This window comes from Cygnus atratus, chromosome 3 (genome assembly GCF_013377495.2).
Source record: "Cygnus atratus isolate AKBS03 ecotype Queensland, Australia chromosome 3, CAtr_DNAZoo_HiC_assembly, whole genome shotgun sequence".
Lineage (NCBI taxonomy): Eukaryota > Metazoa > Chordata > Aves > Anseriformes > Anatidae > Cygnus > Cygnus atratus.
This window is the reverse complement of record NC_066364.1, coordinates 62,486,599-62,503,770: the sequence shown is the minus strand read 5'-3', so window position 1 is coordinate 62,503,770 and position 17,172 is coordinate 62,486,599. Positions and strand designations below refer to the sequence as shown.

Genomic DNA, 17,172 nt, shown 5'->3' with positions numbered 1-17,172 from the left:
TATTAATCCAGTCTTCAACAAAGGTTTTTTTCAACCTGGCAATATTGACTAGCTCCAAAAAAGACAACTTCTAGTCTGGCACTGATTTTGAAATTGCCAAAAGCCATTGCTGCCTGATGATTGCATTGGCTTCAAATAAGTATGTCACTGCTTCCTTTCATAAAAAGCTTTTCCAGAGTCGTCTTGGTTATTTATCTGTTAATGCTAGATCACTGCATCCACAAGTTTTTTTTTCTTTAATTATTGTCAAGTGCATGGATACTCAGCAGTCTTCCAGGATACGGTGCTTATTTTAAAAGTAAAATAGCTCTTCTGCTGATTTTGTTTGTTCTAGCTGTGTCTCGTCGAGTCTCCACTGCTTTAATTCTGCCAGTTATTTAAACTTAGTGTTATTATTTCATCCTTAGGCTGGGCATGGACAATTTATTTCAGATGTTGATGCCTCAAAGTTTTTGAGTTTTCACCTGACAGTTTACTGTCACTTGTTTCCTTATGGCACTCTTTGTAGTCCAACTAGTGTATTGACAGTAATGTACTGTATTCAAAATTATTGAACTCTTTAGTTAATGAACATTAAAGAAATCCATTGGCATCTGTCCAGATACCATGCTGCATAAATAGTATATTGGGAAAATCCAAATAACACAGGTGCCGTAGGACAATGTAGGAAGTGTAATGCAGACATAGCCAAGTGAATTACTGCAGCAAGCTTCTGTACAGCAGGATTTATGAGCACTATGTACAGCTGTAGACCTGTTGATCCTCCTGGGAGTGCTTTGGGACTAAGTCTTTGTCCGCTTCCCACTCCTTCCTGTGACAGGTTTCACAACAGCTTATTTTCGTGAGGTCCTAGAATCCTGGTACATGGTAAGGAAATACCTAAGGAGCTTTTGTTGGGCTATATCTAGCTCAGCTTTAGTTAATAAAGCCATGTGTTTGATAGTAGTTACCAGAGTCTCTCTCCTGTTTTAACAATGCTACAGCATACAGACTAACTCCTTTGGGCCTTGTGGTTCAGTCGCTGCTATGTGAAATCAAAGCCGACTTTCTCAGTTGTAACTTGCCTGCAGCCAGTAACTGTGAACTTCTCTGTCCTTTAGAACTGCTTCTCATGAAAACTGGGAAATCTTTCAGGACAGCTTTCTCTAAGCCCAATAAATGTTTATCCCAGTAGTTACGAGACTGAGAAAATATATCGAGACTAGATTTGCTAAACTGGAAGCTTATGACTGAGCTCTGATGTGAAGGATGAGGAGGGGAATTTGTGATTAGTGGATGTAGATAAGGCTGAGATTGGGTACCTTCTCTGCATTTATCTTCATAGACGAGGTTTCACAGGCCTTTGAGCCTGGAGAGGGGTTTGAAGGAGATGTACTAGTAGTATTGTGAGAAGAGTGGACCTCTTGAGAAATATCAAGTTCATGGGATCAGATGGGATGCTTCTGAGCGTGTTGTGAGAGCTAGCTAACGTCATTGTAAGCCTTCTTTCTTATCTTTGGATTGTGAAGATCAGGGATCTTGGTGACTGGTGAAAGACATGTAGCCGCCTTCAGCAAAGAACTGCATCTTGGTCAGACACTCTTCAGTCTGTGAGAAAATCATAGAGCAAGTCCACCTGGAAGCCATTTCTTAGCATACGGCAAAACTAGTGACTAGGGTCAGCAAGCATGAATTTAGCAAGGAAACTTGTCAACCAGATTGCTGTGATGGAAAGACAAGAACTGCGTAAGGGGAGAAGAGCAGTGATGTTATCTACCTTGACTTCAGCAAGGCTTTCACCATGGTGTCTAACAGCATTGCTGTGTCTCATTTGGAATATTACGGTCTTGATGGGACTGCTAGGTGGGTTAAAAGAAAAAGTGGATTGTTGAATTCAGTCTGATTTGGGGCATGTCATGTTTAATGTCTTGCCAGTGACCTTACCAAAGCAGGAATGTATCCCTACCAGGTTTGCAGACTCCCAAAGGGGGGGCGAAAGCAGGCAGTGTGTTTGAATGTGACAGCTTGAAGGGACCAAAATTTCTCTAAATTCATAACAAAAAGATACTAAATCACTTTCATGTGGCACATGGGGGAAGAAAGGGGAATAAGATAACATCACTTTTGTGCTGTATTTCTTAAGTGAAACAGAGCATCTCTGTCATCATTTAGAGAACGTGAAGATTTGCCTTCTTCAATCCTGAAGTGATTTGAGATATATATATATATATATATATATATACACATACTTTTTTTGTGCTCTGAATGCTTTACAGGTTTATTTTACAAGTTAGAAGTTGAGCTGTAGCAAACCTATATCAGAATAGGCTGGAAGATACCATTTACAACTGTATCGAATTTTCACTTTTTATAAATCCTACCATCTTCATGGAAATTCTTCAGGCAGAAATCGGGGAGAGATAAGGGGCAGGACCATTTCTCCAATTTTATTAGTAACATCCTGTTCAATTTTGAGAATTGAACTTGAAAACCCTCATTTCATGTTTCTGGATTACATCTGGTAATCAGTATAATACTAATACCCTTAAAAGCAGATTTTTCTTTTCTATAATAGATAAGAAACAAAGACAGTATAGCTGCTGATAGAATAGCTAGTAGTGAAGTAGGATGCTTATGGGCTTTCTAGTCTAATTTAAAAAAAAAAAAGTCCCCAGCAGTGTCTTTTTTCACCTAGGCTCTCACAGATGTTATGAGAATAAAAGTTAGATAATTGGGAAAAACATAAGATTCAGACTTGCAACTTCTGGTTGTGAAGAATGTCATTCTCTTTAAGTCTTGCCACCTACTATTTAGGGATTCCATGTGAAGTTGTTACTGAAAGGTTGTATATAGAAAGTTATGAGCATTTAATGCAAGGTAGGCTGCTTTGAAATGTATGAAATTGCCTCTGTAGAGCAGTTTGTATTTTAAGTTTCCTTATAGAAGTAACTGTGTGTTTTGTTGCAGATTATGGAGCTCTGTGGTGCAACAAGACTTGGCTATTTTGGAAGAAGTCAGTTTTATATTGCTTTGAAACTTGTTGCTGTGGCCCAGTCTGGTCTCCCTCTAAGAGTGGAAAGCTTGAATACAGGTAAAATAAAGGATGGAGGGTGGGCTGGAACTCAGTTGCTAAGCGGAATTGCTGTACTTGGCTCACAGAGTTTGTTAGAGTAATCTTGTAAATTAATATGGTATGTCTTTCTATGTGTGTTACTAACTTAATACCAGCTGTGGAGAGACTATGAGGAAGCGTGTTCTTATTATGCAATAAATGAGATATCTTACTCCTCCTACTGAGTGAGGAGTGCTGTGCTATCATGGGCCAAGTGGGCAAATACTACTGACTACAGTGTTGGGGGCAATTTCATTCTATAGATTACTGTGTGATAACTTTTGTGCTGCATCCTCTGAATAAAGTACAAATAGGACTAATGTGTGAAGGAAAAGAGGAATGCAACATTTGCAGGCTTTTGTAGGTGATGAGTTTATGGAGCCTTGATTACAACAAATGCACTTACCTTTTCCAGTGACACATTCCTTTGCACTTGGCTTGACAGTTTTCTCCCTTGTGTAGCCCAAATACAGAGATTAATGGCTTAAGATCTTTCTATTGAAAAACCTGAGCTGTACAAGATCTTTATCAGCCAAAACATGTTATCTTGCTTTTTCAAAGGTCAGCTGTGATGTGGGTAATTAATTAGAAATAGGAGATGCTCATTTTAGAATGAGGGTTCAGAACAGCGCAGAGAGCTTTGATACGAGGCTCTGCTGTAGCCTTCTGTAAGTGGATCCATGTTGCTCTGAGATGAAAAGAGATTTAGGAAAATGATGTACTGAATTGTAAGCCACTGCAGCCTTTTGCAGCAAGCACATAACTCTCAGCTTGCAGATATTTTTGGAGTGCAACTTTGTATAAGGGTGACTTCTGTGGCAAGTTTTGTTTGTAGAATACATGTTATGAGAATTTTTATATGCTGGTAATATAAAAACTCTTAAGCTTTCTTTCTGAAAAATATAGATTAAGCAGAGTAGGTAAGGAAACTACATTAAAAGCCATTTGATAGCTTTATCACATACTTCAGTCCTATAAAAGCAAGGAATCATCAAGTATACTTTACAATTACGTTTATTCTAGAATTGTACAAATGGTTTATACTGCTTTCATTTTTTGTAGCCTTTTGGAAAAGTGCATAGTCTTATTCAACACTTTGCTAATATTCAAGTTCCTTTCTGCTCGTAAGCCACCCTCAGTGTATAAACTGTTACCCTTGTTTTTGTGCTGAGTGGTCTAAAGCTTCAGCAAATTGTAGCAGAATGCCGTAGAATCAGCAAGTTGGAAAAGGAACCTTCAGCTCCTAATACTTCATAGAACTGGGGCTTGATGAATAATCCCACCATAGTTTATCAAATGCCCATTGAAGAAAGTCTGTAATCTCTATGTGTAATTGTTTCAGAGTTTTCATATGCTTGATTTTAATATTTGATACCTTAATTGGACTTTCTAATATGAAAAAGGTTAGCTGTGATATCAGAAGGAATTTGAAGGAAAGAATTGAAATGAAGGTACAGAATTAATTCAAAAATATGAAAACTCTCACAAAAAAGTGGCAACTGGAACTTCTATGATGGTGTACCTTTCATTGGTTTATAACAATACTAGAAAGACTAGTAATGGTTTCTTCTAGGAATAATTTTCTGTAACCAGTTCCAAACCTACTAAATACAGTAAGTATAATTAACAGAACATTTATGTTTACCCTGTTTTTAGCTTTGGTTGTCTTTTGCCTTGGTTGCAGTGGTTCCAGTCCTGTCTATGAAATCTGGGCTTCTAGGATAATTTTGGGGGTGTCGTTGCAGATACTAAGCAGCTAAAATACAAAAGGCTAAAGACTTGTAAAATGATTCTGAGCTTCGGTTATCTTCCTTTGAGCACTAGGGTTCAGCAGCCTGGCCAGCTGGGTTTTGTCCATAGTTCATCTCCTGGAGGGTTTGAAGAGGCTATCCCAAACTAAACTGTCCGTTCTCTCTTCAAAGCTTAAATATTTAAAGTTAGTTAAAGCTTTTATTTTAGGACATTTACTTTATATCTCTGTATTCTGTGCATGTTTTTTATTCTGTGACTGTCTTAAATATTTTTCACGCGTTTACATTTTCTCTCCCCTTCTCTTCTTGTTTGTTTTGCTGTGTGGGTCCCTGTGTTTCTCTTCAGTGGGCAGGAAGCTTTCTTTATGCGAGTTGCTGAGACCAGACTACGGTCAAATTTTGGGTGCTACGTCCATTCAATGCAATTTTTGTCCAGTTGATTCTCAGTTAACCAAATGTTTTTATGAATAGACTAATGTTGTTTACTAAAAATACTGGCTTTAATTATACTACAATCCTCTCAATTTGTTTGTTTTTGCCATCCCAGAAAATTGTCCTTCCAGGAAGCTAAAAATTGAGACATTAATGAGCAGTCTCTCTAAAGTAATGTTTGCTTTCTAAGTATGGAATACCAGTTTTGGTGGAAGATGATGTTAACAAGGATGTGGGCATGAAAAGTATGGAAAACTTTATAATTTGTTTGAATTCAGGATCATAATTCCATTCATAACAGCTGTTGCAGTTATAATTCAGGAATTTCTGAATTATAGCAAATGTCAGTGTTAAAATGAGTTTTTCCCCTGTTACAGGGAAATGACAGAAATAAAGATGTCTTATATTTCAATTCCCATGTAAAAATTTAGTAGTACAGTAAGAATAAATCATTATCTAGTCTTGTCTTTAAACAATATTTCATGTTCCTTACGAGCCCTGGATGTTATTTTGTGAGATGGTGCTAGCTAGGTACCTCATGCCAAAACCTCATGATGGAACAAACAGTTGTGTAGACTCAATAGACTTCTTACCATAGAATCATAGAACAGCTTGGGTTGGAAGGGACCTGAAAGACCATCTAGTTCCCACCCCACTGCTATGGGCAGGGATGCCACCCACTAGACTAGGTCACCCAGGGCCTCATCCAGCCTGGCCTTGAACACCTCCAGGGATGGGGCATCCACAACCTCTCTGGGCAACCTGTGCCAGGGCCTCACCACCCTCTGAGTGAAGAATTTCCTCTAATCTGTTTCCCCTCTTTTAGCTTAAAGCCATTCCCCCTTGTCCTGTCATTATCTGCCCAAGCAAAAATTTGATCTTTTTTTCTAAAGCCTTCTCTAAGTATTGAAAAGCTTCAATAAGGTCACCCTGGAGCCTTCTCTTTAGGCTGAACATCCCCATCTCTCTCAACCGCTCTTCATAGAAGAGGTGCTCCAGCCCTCTTGACTTCCCCAGTGTCAGACATTCTAGTGTTCTATGCAATGACTTTTTCACTTTTTTTGTGGGCTGGTTTTAGTTCACTTTTCAGCCATGGAAATGAATTTCCTAGTACAACACAGAGTACAGTGAAGATATGGAAATGGGCATCCAAGAATGAGGAAGAAATTAGAAATTGTTTTAACGTTTGTCTGATGAGTGACCAGAAATTTAGCAGAGGTTGTGTTGCCTGCTTCTTCCTTGTGTTGAAAACCATTTAGCATGTTGAGTTGTGCCTAGTGACTGAGGCTTAAGTCGAGAATTTGTTCTTACTGGGACGATTTTTCTTTAATACTGGATACAAAAAGTTGTCTAATTGTTGAGTGCTGTTGATTCAAATGACACTCAAGTACAAATCAATTTAATGTATAAAGTTTTTGTAATAAATTGTATGCCATTTCGTTAATTTTAGTATAATTGATAGTACCACTGACCAATTTTTCAATATCAAAATCAATGTACAGCAATCAGTGGGAGAAATTAAACTTGGCCCATGCTTGTAAATTGTTTTTCAAACACACCAAATATATGAGTAAGCTGTATGGCAAATTCATGGTTTATTTTGATTCACGGTAGACCAGTGAGAAAACTGCCTGGGATTCAGAAAAATGATAGAAATCTTGCAGTGAGAAGTAGATGATTTATATAATTCTTAACTATGATACATAAAGCTAAGGGCCTTCTATTTTTTGTAGAAACTTTATTTTATAGATGTTCATAACAAAGGAAGGTGATATTGGATATTGTTCCCAGTTTATCTCATTAAAACAACTAATTTAGCTTCTCATGTAGAAAGGCATACACAGCTGTGTTTAGTCATTATTTGTGGTTTTTGCAATAAGGCTAGATTATATTGTCTGCTATAAATAAAAATGGCAGCAACTCACTAAAAGATGATGGTGAACATATTGTAGTATTTCAGCATTTGTTTTGCTGATGAACCATTTTTATGAAGATGTTCTGATTTTATGTATGTGCTAGAAATGATAATATCTCGATAGTTACTGCAAATCACACTTCAGGAGTTAAAATCTTGGTAAAACTAAGATAAAAATGAGCTAAATCTGGACTGTCTGGTTGCTACTCCATTAAATGCAGATTTGTAGCGCAAAACTTACCTCACATAGCTCCATTAAGTTCCTGTACCAGAATTTGGCTACAAGAATCATAAAGCGTGATGAAGAAAAGGCATTTGCTTTTTTCCAACCTGCAGGTGTTGGCTTGACTGTAGCAGTGTTCTCAGTGTTTAAATAATTGAGGCACATGAAATTTTAACTACAAAATCAAGTGCATGTTTTTTTTTTAAGATTCATAGTTCTGTACAGTAAATGGCCTGCTCTGTTTTTTTAAACAGTAAAGGACCTCCCTCTTCCCAGATTTGTAGTGTCAAAGAATGAACAAGAATCAAGACACACAGCCTTGTATTCTTCGGATGCTGATAACCCAGCTTCATATTCGGGTGTGATTCCTCCTCCACCTGGCAGGATACAAGTCAAAAAAGGCTCCGTGAGCCATGATGCTGTTCAGCAACGTACATCAACTGATCAACAGGTAAATTAACTTTAAAGGATTAAATAGGACTTGTAACCACTACTTTGCCACATAGGTATCAATCTGATAGCATTTCTGAACTTTGTTGCTTTCAATATTGTTTATTTAAAAAAACAAAAATTATAAGTTGTTATATACTACATCCGCTGCTAAAATCTTTGTAGGGGGCATTTTTTTAATGCAGTCTTAGAACATGTTTGAAATATTGGTGATAATTGATAAAGAATTGAGACAGAAGGGGAAATAAATGCATAAAATATGATTGCAACTATAAAGTGGTAATCATTGCATTAGTATCTAGTTGATCAGATGGTTCACGTCAGCTTTCTGATCTTCACAACAGCATTACTGAATGCCATTGAAGACTGGATGTCTAGTCCTTCAATATGCTGTCATAACCTTAAACCTGAAATACTTTATTTAGAAAAATCTCACAATGACTGTTCTCTTTCTTACATTTTATTGTTCAGGATTTTGATTGTTAAGTACAGAAGATAAGAACCAGAAATAAGACACGCATTTTTGTACAATTTTTCATTGTGTTGTAGTAATGAGGACACTGATTTCCTTTTGCTCACTGGTTCCCATTTTTAAGCTACTGAATACGTGAATGAATGAAAACTGTATGGGCTTACAACTTTGTGCTTCCTCATAATTCTTTGTTTAATTATAGTATTTACATTCGCTTTCCGTGGGGAAATCTAACAAAAGCAAGAACACTAAGTTCAAATACTGTGTTTTCCAGGGTGTATGTGTCTGTGCATAGGTGTTGACTCTCCTGTTTTCTTCCACCATGACATGCTCTTTCCTGAGCTTGGTTTGTAGAGAATCAAGTAACTTGGAAATTATTCTTAATCTTGCTGTGAGTCAAAGAACTCACTCATCAACAAATGTTTATTAATCTCTCTGGAAGTAGCTGAGGTTGATCCATTGTTTTTAAAGTGGTGTGGAGTAAATTGGCAGAGGCCACCTGTAATCATTGTTTGCTTGCTACTTCCTTCCAAATTGCAAATGAAGACTGATGAAATGAGGTCTTACTGAAGATAGCTTGTTGTTGTCCAAATTTGGGTAGGTATGTTTGAAATATAGTTCCAGAGAGGCCCATCAGGAAATCAACAATCACAGACCCACTTGATCTGATGATGGGATTTTAGTTTGGTTGAAATAATATTTGTATGCTTCCAATTGGGTGTTGAGTTTTGGTGAATGGCTGTAATTTGATACAGAAATATGACCTGTTGTAACTTCAAAATAACAAAGTCTGGTGTTTGAAGTCTACAAATTCTGTCAAAGAAACCACATACTCAGAAAGGTGTATAAGCATCCAAATTTCATTTTTTCTGTCTTGGCTGACGTAAAAAGCCCGGTATCTCTCTCTCACACAAATCTGTATAGGTGTATCAGGATAAAGAAAGTCTGTGTACAAGTGCTTTGAGAGATCTGGCCCAGGAAACAGTCTTGGAGCAGATGTAGCAGACAACACTGCATTGAGTCCAGCAGTTTTAAGCTGTATTCATGGTTCAGAACATCAGGGAAGTATTGTCTGATTTTGCACTCAGTTGTAAAACTAGATTTTCTGTGGCTGATTCTTACATTTCTGACTGTACAATGAATCTATTCAAGCAGCCTTGTCCCAATCTAATATTTATTGATTAGACCATATTAGAAACGAGCAGAGAATTTGAGTGCTCTTTAACTGAGAAAGCGATGGGAACCCAAGTTTCTCACTTAAACACATAAACAGGTTTTTTTCCCAAAATAGAAGCTGTTTTTTTCCTAGAAATTTCTGATCCAGTTGTTTTTACCTGGAGATATTGCTCAGATTTGTTAAAGAAATAAGTTTAGACTGTGAATTGCCATTACATGCTACCTCTTTCAGTGATGAAGATGGAAGGAGCTGGAGTTTGAGAAGTAAATTATTTTTCTATAGGTCACTTTTCTTTTGGGAGGAATTTGTCCTAAGCTTATATACTTCATTTACAGAGCTTGTCATTTAGCTGTTAGATACTCCGTTAGTGACTTTGGATTTTGATTTTTTTCTTAAACTGCTTGCTGGCCTTGTCAATGTTAACTACTTCAAAATACACTGATTTCATAAATAATATTTCAGCAAGAGTGTTTTAGGTGAAATCATATGATATCTTGGCCTTGGTTACTTTCATGTGACATTTTCTATATTGGTGAAATTAGTCACGCACAGGTTAATGTTCCATAATTACAAGTAACGTATGTAGAAGAATTTCACTTAAGGTATTGTATACTGGAATGTCATAGCTAGAACTTTCTTTATCAATGCGTTGTTCTCGCTGCTCCCCTCAATGAGCTCCATTCAGAGGCAGTGGAGTGTCAGGAAATTGCAATCAGGTTGTGTTTGAAAACAGTTGTAAATGAGGTTTCTTTTAAAGTAAGCATAAGGTAAATTCAAGAACATCCTTTTTTTTTTTTTCTAGCCATTTTTGTGGTGAAATTTTTAGTTTATAATGGTATTATGTAAATGAAGCACTAGCCAGAAGTTTGTGGGTTTTTAATATTACTAGTATGAGTAGTAGATGACTGAAGTCATGCCCAGCTCTCATGGAAGTTACAAAACTGACTGTAAGAGTAAAGACAAATAATGAATCAAACCTTTACTAACTGTATGTTGACTGCAGACCCTAGTGGAGATAAAACACAGGGAGAAAATATTTTTTTCTGCTAGAGGAATTTCTTCTTGCCAAATAATACAGTAGGCAGATCAAAACACTTCTGCTGACATTGTGGCATCTATATAATGGTCCATAATCTCAGTTTTTGTTTGACAAAATATTTCACAATAATCCTTGTAATCTTTCTCTGCCCTTGATCCAAATTTGTTCTCATAGGAAATACCTGGCTAGGTTTTTATTTTTTGTTTCAGATGAGATCTCTCTAGTACTAATAATTATTTTTAAGATACATTCCTGTTTCTGATGGATGTCTCACATCATATCTTGACAGGTCTCCTTTTTCCACAGCTGCTATAATTGACAAGTTAGTGGTCTGACAGTTGTTACGGATCAGTCTTGTCTTCAACTTGTTGATCCTCATTATGCACTTTGATATTCATTTCTATTCTGCAAGAAACTATTTTGCACTTTAAAATTTGATAGTACGGTGTTATCTATGTCCCTGAAGTAATTCTGATGCCCCCTTTACATTTGTTGTCAGAATTCATCAGTGTGCTATTTAGTGTGTATAAACAATTACCTAAAGCATCAAGTTAGGTCATTCCCCAAGTCAGTCTTTTAGAGCTTTCATTTCAGTCGTAGTTCTCATGCTAATGCAGTTCATTCTGTAGTGGGTTCTTTAGCCACTTAAATTCCTGTATTAATCTACAGGTTGTTGGAATTGTCCCGCATGGCACCACACTGAAGTATTCTGAATTTTAGGTTAAGTGTAGCGTGGTTCCTTTGTCTAGAAAACCACAAAAATATCAACCAACTTGAGTATAATTTCTGGTGCTGTGATTTATCCTCTTTCTCTGGGATTTTAGTTATTTTCTTCAAAACTTAGTCTAAAACCTTTCAGATTATTGAGGTCAAACAAGTTTGTGGTTGGCTGAGCCACGCTCCCATCTAAGAACATGTAGTGCTTCATGCAGAGAAGGTTCCATTGAACCTTGGACTATTTTGTTCTTCAATGTGAATGCTAGTTAATTACCAAATCATGGGTTCTGCAATGCAATTACCACCTCTAGCATAATCTTTCTTCATAATGGATCTGTTCCCTGACTCTTATGCAGGCTGTGTGGTATCAGGACCTGGATCACAACACCCTTAGAGCTACCCTTCGGATACCATGTCTGGCTTCATTGTCTCTGGAATTCTTCTTAGGAGGCTTTCTTCTGGCCTGAGGTGTGATGAGATCCAGGAAAAGGTTTATCATCCCATTTGACTCATGTATGCTTGCGATTTCCTTTTGAGGTTGAGATCACTCCAGAGTTGCTTTAGCACAGTATTGTTTTGCTTTACACCAGTTTGTTTGACTTACATTCACTATGGCTCTCTTTTTAGAGCTGTATATTATAACACCTTTTTTTAATTAGCACGTTTAGTTACTGCTTATCAGCCCCCAAAAGTACTAGTTCCTTCATAATGTCTTAGTTTAGTAATTCCAGTTTAATAAAAATCATGCTTTCTTAACAACTTAGGTTAGGTTGATTTTTAATGTGACTTTTTTTTAATTAAGATGTATCACTCGATTTTTGCCTGTTAACTATGAGTTTATTTTTGTAATTGAGAAGAGTGTTCTCAGTGGATTGATGTAACATGAAAATGTTAATTATTTATTTCAACATGCTTTAATTTACATCTGTTTTCTGCAATAAAGTAGAGGGAAGATAAATGTATTAAGATAGTCAAAGCCAGAATGTTGCAATTACTATCACTTCTATTGAGTTTTGTTCGGATAGAAATTAAAATCTTATGTTAATAAAATTTTTATTAAAGATTTAATAGAATTGCTTTGAAAGTGTTTCAACATTTTTTCAAAATAAGATTTTAATAGTAGCTGATTTAATAAACGATACATTAACGTAATGATACATATGCAGATGAGTAAAATTGTTCAAGTTCCCAAAGAGATTAGGTAGGTAACTTCTGTTAAAATTGATAAAATTGAAAACCAGGAAGTTATCAGTGAGTTGCACAAACTATTGTAGCTGTTACATGTTAGTATTTTGAAGAGCGTTCCATTTAGGTTCTGTACTGTAATACTCTCAGAAAATCTGATCCCAGATATTTCAGGTTTTCAAAATTAGATTCTTTTACTAATAGATTGGACAGAGGAAAATGAACATCCCTTCTCAACTGCATCATATTCTCTCATAAACTGCGAGCGTTTTGAGAGTGAATGTATGTGGCCGTTGAGGAACAGAGGTGTTCCTCAGGAACATATTGCCTCTGTTTACTAAAACTGGAAGTCTGGTGTAAAGTCAATGTGGTCTGTTGTATGAAGTTTTCACTTTCTCTTAGGCATGAGTATATTAAAACGGCAACTGCTTGTCCACTGCAAAGGCAGGCACCTAGTTGTTTTCCTGTTTATAAAGGGTGAGTTAACCTGTATGTAGTTAGTTTCGGTAAGTCCTTACTCACTGTGCTTTTCCATGACTGCTTTTGCATCTGAGTCAATGTTCCTATGGTCCTGCCTCTCAGTCTTTTCTGGACTGTGTCTTCCTTCTTTATGCTTGCATCAATCCATTAGTACTTTGGTTGAGCCGTTTTTTATATAAATATTAAAATATATAAAAAAAGGTGTTTAGTTTTAAGCTTCTAATAAGTTAGCTCAGTGAATGTGAGGAGTGGTTTGAGAGGGACTGAGATTGCACAGGAGAGCACATCTGTGCCTTGCTCAGTTGATTTAAAATGTTTTGGGAATGTCTCATAATGAAGAAGGACTTGACACATCTTCAGCTTCTTCCAGAAGCATTTTGACATTAGAATTAATTGTGTGTTTTTTCTGTTTAATAATTTTGAAGTCTGTAAGCTGAAGCTCCAAATTAGTTGTGGGAAATTTGTAAATGTTTAGGATTTCAATATAACATTGACTGGAATGGTAAGAACAAAGTTAACTGTTAGGCCTCTTTGTGCTTTTCATGATCTGACAAAAAATCTCACAAAATTTTATGGAAAGTGTTAGAAGATTTGAAGTTGGGGATCATTTATGGTTTATAGCTTGAGCATAAGTCAAAGTGTTAGGCTTATTCAATAATAACAGTTGTCAGATTCCTTAGGACAAGGCTGCTTCGTGGGGACTGTGTCAAGACTTAATGTTCACATCCAGTTACTAGAAGTAGTGAGTGGTTTTCCTTTAGGTAGGTATCTTACATTTGTCTACTTCACGGTTTCTTCTGTGTCTGTTTGGACCATCTGACTTAACTAGATAAGAATACTGGAGTATTCTTTCCCATCTTTCCCCCACGTTACCTGTAAGAGCAAAAATATACTACCATCTGAAATAAATTTCTTGCCAAGTAAGACACTAAGAAGAGGCAACTTCAGGCAAATTTCAGAAGGGTAAGTAACTGCAATAAAAATCTTGGCTGGTAGAGATACTGTGGAAAATAGTTGTGCAAATGGATGGTTTATGCATTAAAAATTTAAGTGATTTAGTACTGCTCTCAGCTGCTTTGTAACACTCTTTGCAAATATGTATGGGCATCCATTTAAATACTTTGAATGAAATGTTGAAAGTCATGTGGCATAGGAACTTGTTTAAAGAAATCTGACTCAGTTGTTAGGACTCCATAAAATCTCAGTTGCAGAACCAGCCATGCTGACCCTGTATCCAAGGAAATATAGAAATCAGAGATAAAAAGAAAAGTGAGAGAGAGTCTGCATCAGCACATCAGAAACTAATCTTGTCATCGTGGCCCCTAAAACTTTTTTTGTTAGGATACGTGTAGTTGTAGTATGTACCTTGATTGAAGAATGCTGGTTTATGGCACTTTCTGATTGACTTAGGTTTTTACAGAGGTAATATTGTTAAAAAGCACAATGGCCTTTGCATTTTTGGCAAAGTAGATGAATTTTTGGGAATAATCGTGTGGAAACCTGCAGTCGATCTGGCTGTTGGTACTTGATGGTATGTTAGCAGTTGATAGGAAGCTCCTTTCTGGATATATTCTTGTGACTTTCAGTTTATTTGGATAGCTGTCTGAAACTAACACAAGTTATGGGATAGCACACATTCAAGTGTGTTATTAAATGCTTGAAAACTTATTTACAGAGGGTGTGTTAGTCTCTGTGCCTTATGGGTGAACTGGAAAGGTAAATAAAGACTATACCTTATAATATATTCAGGTGAGAGAGTACCAAACAGATATTTTTGTCCACTGCTGAAACAACTTTTGAGATGTCTTAGCTTTGTTTTTACTTTTTAGGAAATTTGGAGCTTAAGCTTTGCCTTCTTGTACTTGTTTTCACTACTATAGTTTAGCTAGAGTTGGAAGGTATAGCAAACTAATTTAAAAATTAGCAAGGAAATTATTCTATGATATAAATACTTTGTACAATTTAAACTACTTTTCCATCATATTTAACTTCAAAATTGAATTATCTCATAATCTGGATCTCTTGTGAGAACTGATCTCAGTTAAAAATTACGCGTGATTCTATTTTCGTGTCTGTTCATGGGGGGGAAATAGTACAATATGGTATTAAGGAAAAGTTTGAACCTTAAAATTAAGACAACTACCTTAGTTTGTATAGCAGAGAAGTATATCATAAATGGCATTATTCTTCTGGGAAAAAAATACATTACATTTTTGCGTATTTAAAAATAATGGACATAGTCTGTCGACTATATTTTTTTTCAGTGTTTTATTCTGATTTATTTCTTTAGAATAAATTTGGATTGTGAATCATTTGATAAAATTTAGGTATGATGATAGGCTGTATAGTAAGTCTCTCTTTTGAGACCTGGGTTCAAATGTAACTTCTATCACAAGTGAAAGTGAGTCTTATAAGAGTCTCCTTTGAAACTAAGTTATTTAGCTTGGCATTGGTATTGTCTTAAGAATGGCAGATTAAGAATATGGTAGATGAAGTGTTTTTGAAATGAACGTGTCCAGTGTGAGTTGTACAGTACCTGACATCTGTTCCCTCATTTTGATAAGTACTAAAATTTTCACTGAGTATATTTTAACTGTAGCGATGATTGTTTCTAGAAGTTACAGTTTTAGATAGGCTTTTATGCATTTAGTTATATAGTACAAAACTTAAAAGATTCCTTTGTTTTATTAGGAGTCCACATCTCCAGTTGTTTCACCACAGCAGTCCCCACCAACCTCTCCACATACATGGAGGAAGCACAGCCGCCATCCCAGCGGAGGGAATAATGAACGACCTCTTGCTGGACCTGGGCCTTTTTGGGCTCCATTTAGTGAAGCACAACCAGGTATAAATGTCTTCTGTTATGCTTCAGCTGTAGCACAAAGTTGTGGAATTCTGAAATAAGTATATTCTGTGTGTTTTCCAATTCTGGAAACTTTGTTGTAGATTCAAACCTTCATGTTGGTGTCAGCAGTGTGGAATCTGTGGCCTTGTACATGGCAGATCCATTTCTCAGTGTGGTATGGGAAATGCTGAGAATTTGGAGGGAGGGAGAAGATGAAAGTGCAAAGTTATAATATGAAGCTCATTGATAGGAACCATCAGTATACCCAGAAATGTGGGGAGCTCAAGGAAAGAGGCAGATAATGTATTTTGTTTGAATTATGTTTCTGGTAGATGAGGTGACTTGTCAGAACAACTAATTCTCTTTTTGCTTCCTTTAAAGTTCACATAAGCATGACTGAAGCTACTGTATCTCAGATGTGTCAAAGTAGAATCGCTTTTTTCTGAAAGTTTTTTCTGAAGTTTTCATCCTTTTGTGTTTTTCATTTAACATGAAGACCCTCACTGTTGTTGTATTTCTGTGCTCTGATTGAAAAAATTTTCTCCCTTAGTATCTCAAATTTGAAGAAGCTGTTTTATTTTCTGATGTCTGTTAGACTTACATTTGGGAACAGTGTAGTAATTCTAATTCAGATTTCATTTTTGATGCTCATAAATAATATGTTGCATTTTGTAGGCTATGATTTCAGGTTGAACTGTCGTTGGTTGTTTATTTCAGCCTTGATATTCTAATTGATCTTTCAGTTTATCCTCACTCCATGGTTATAAGCATCCATAGAGGACCAGGTATTACGTTGTTAGAATTGGTTGAATAAAGAAATGAAACTTACTTGCATGGACATTTAGAAGTGAAATGGGTTTTATGCACAGGTTGATGTCAATGTTTGGCTGGCACTTAGTAGTAAATAATACTCAATTTAGAATCAAAAATAAATGTTATTAGTATGTTCAGGTTTTAGTCCAGCCATTTAAGCATACCGTTTGTGATTTTTTCCAGTATTCAGTTTCCTGATATCTCTTCCTTTGCAAGGTTTAGTTGCTTTTCTTGTAAGCTTGAAATAGAAGTTTGATAGCTTCTTTCTAACTTAGGCAGTCAGGGACTACAAGGAAGCATAGAAATTACTCCTACTGTTGAAGTGTTCAATATTGCCCTTCAAAATAAAGTTGTAATACCATGTTAATACTTCAGTTCGCCAGTGCTTTCCCTGTGATGTCTATTGGATATTTTTTCAGAAGTTTGAAAAACTTTCTGAATTAGTTCAGCATATGTTGATTTTACGTTCCATACGGAAACATATCCTTAGTGTGTTTAAAGTAATACAGGGATGCTGTTAAAGAACGTTTGTTTGTTCTGCCAGTGCTAAGGATAGAGGGAATTTCTATATATTTAATAAAA

General features: G+C 36.2%; 1 protein-coding gene across 9 annotated transcripts in view; it reads left to right on the top strand.

Annotated features, from left to right (window-relative positions):
* REPS1 (RALBP1 associated Eps domain containing 1) overlaps positions 1–17,172 on the top strand; it is a 67,212-nt gene that overhangs the window by 13,580 nt on the left and 36,460 nt on the right. For all 9 annotated transcript variants that reach the window (XM_050709747.1, XM_035538713.2, XM_050709745.1 and 6 more), the window contains exons 2-4: positions 2,947–3,070; positions 7,667–7,863; positions 15,624–15,777. In XM_050709747.1, the coding sequence (XP_050565704.1) occupies positions 2,947–3,070; positions 7,667–7,863; positions 15,624–15,777 (475 nt within the window). The remainder of the gene's footprint in view (positions 1–2,946; positions 3,071–7,666; positions 7,864–15,623; positions 15,778–17,172) is intronic.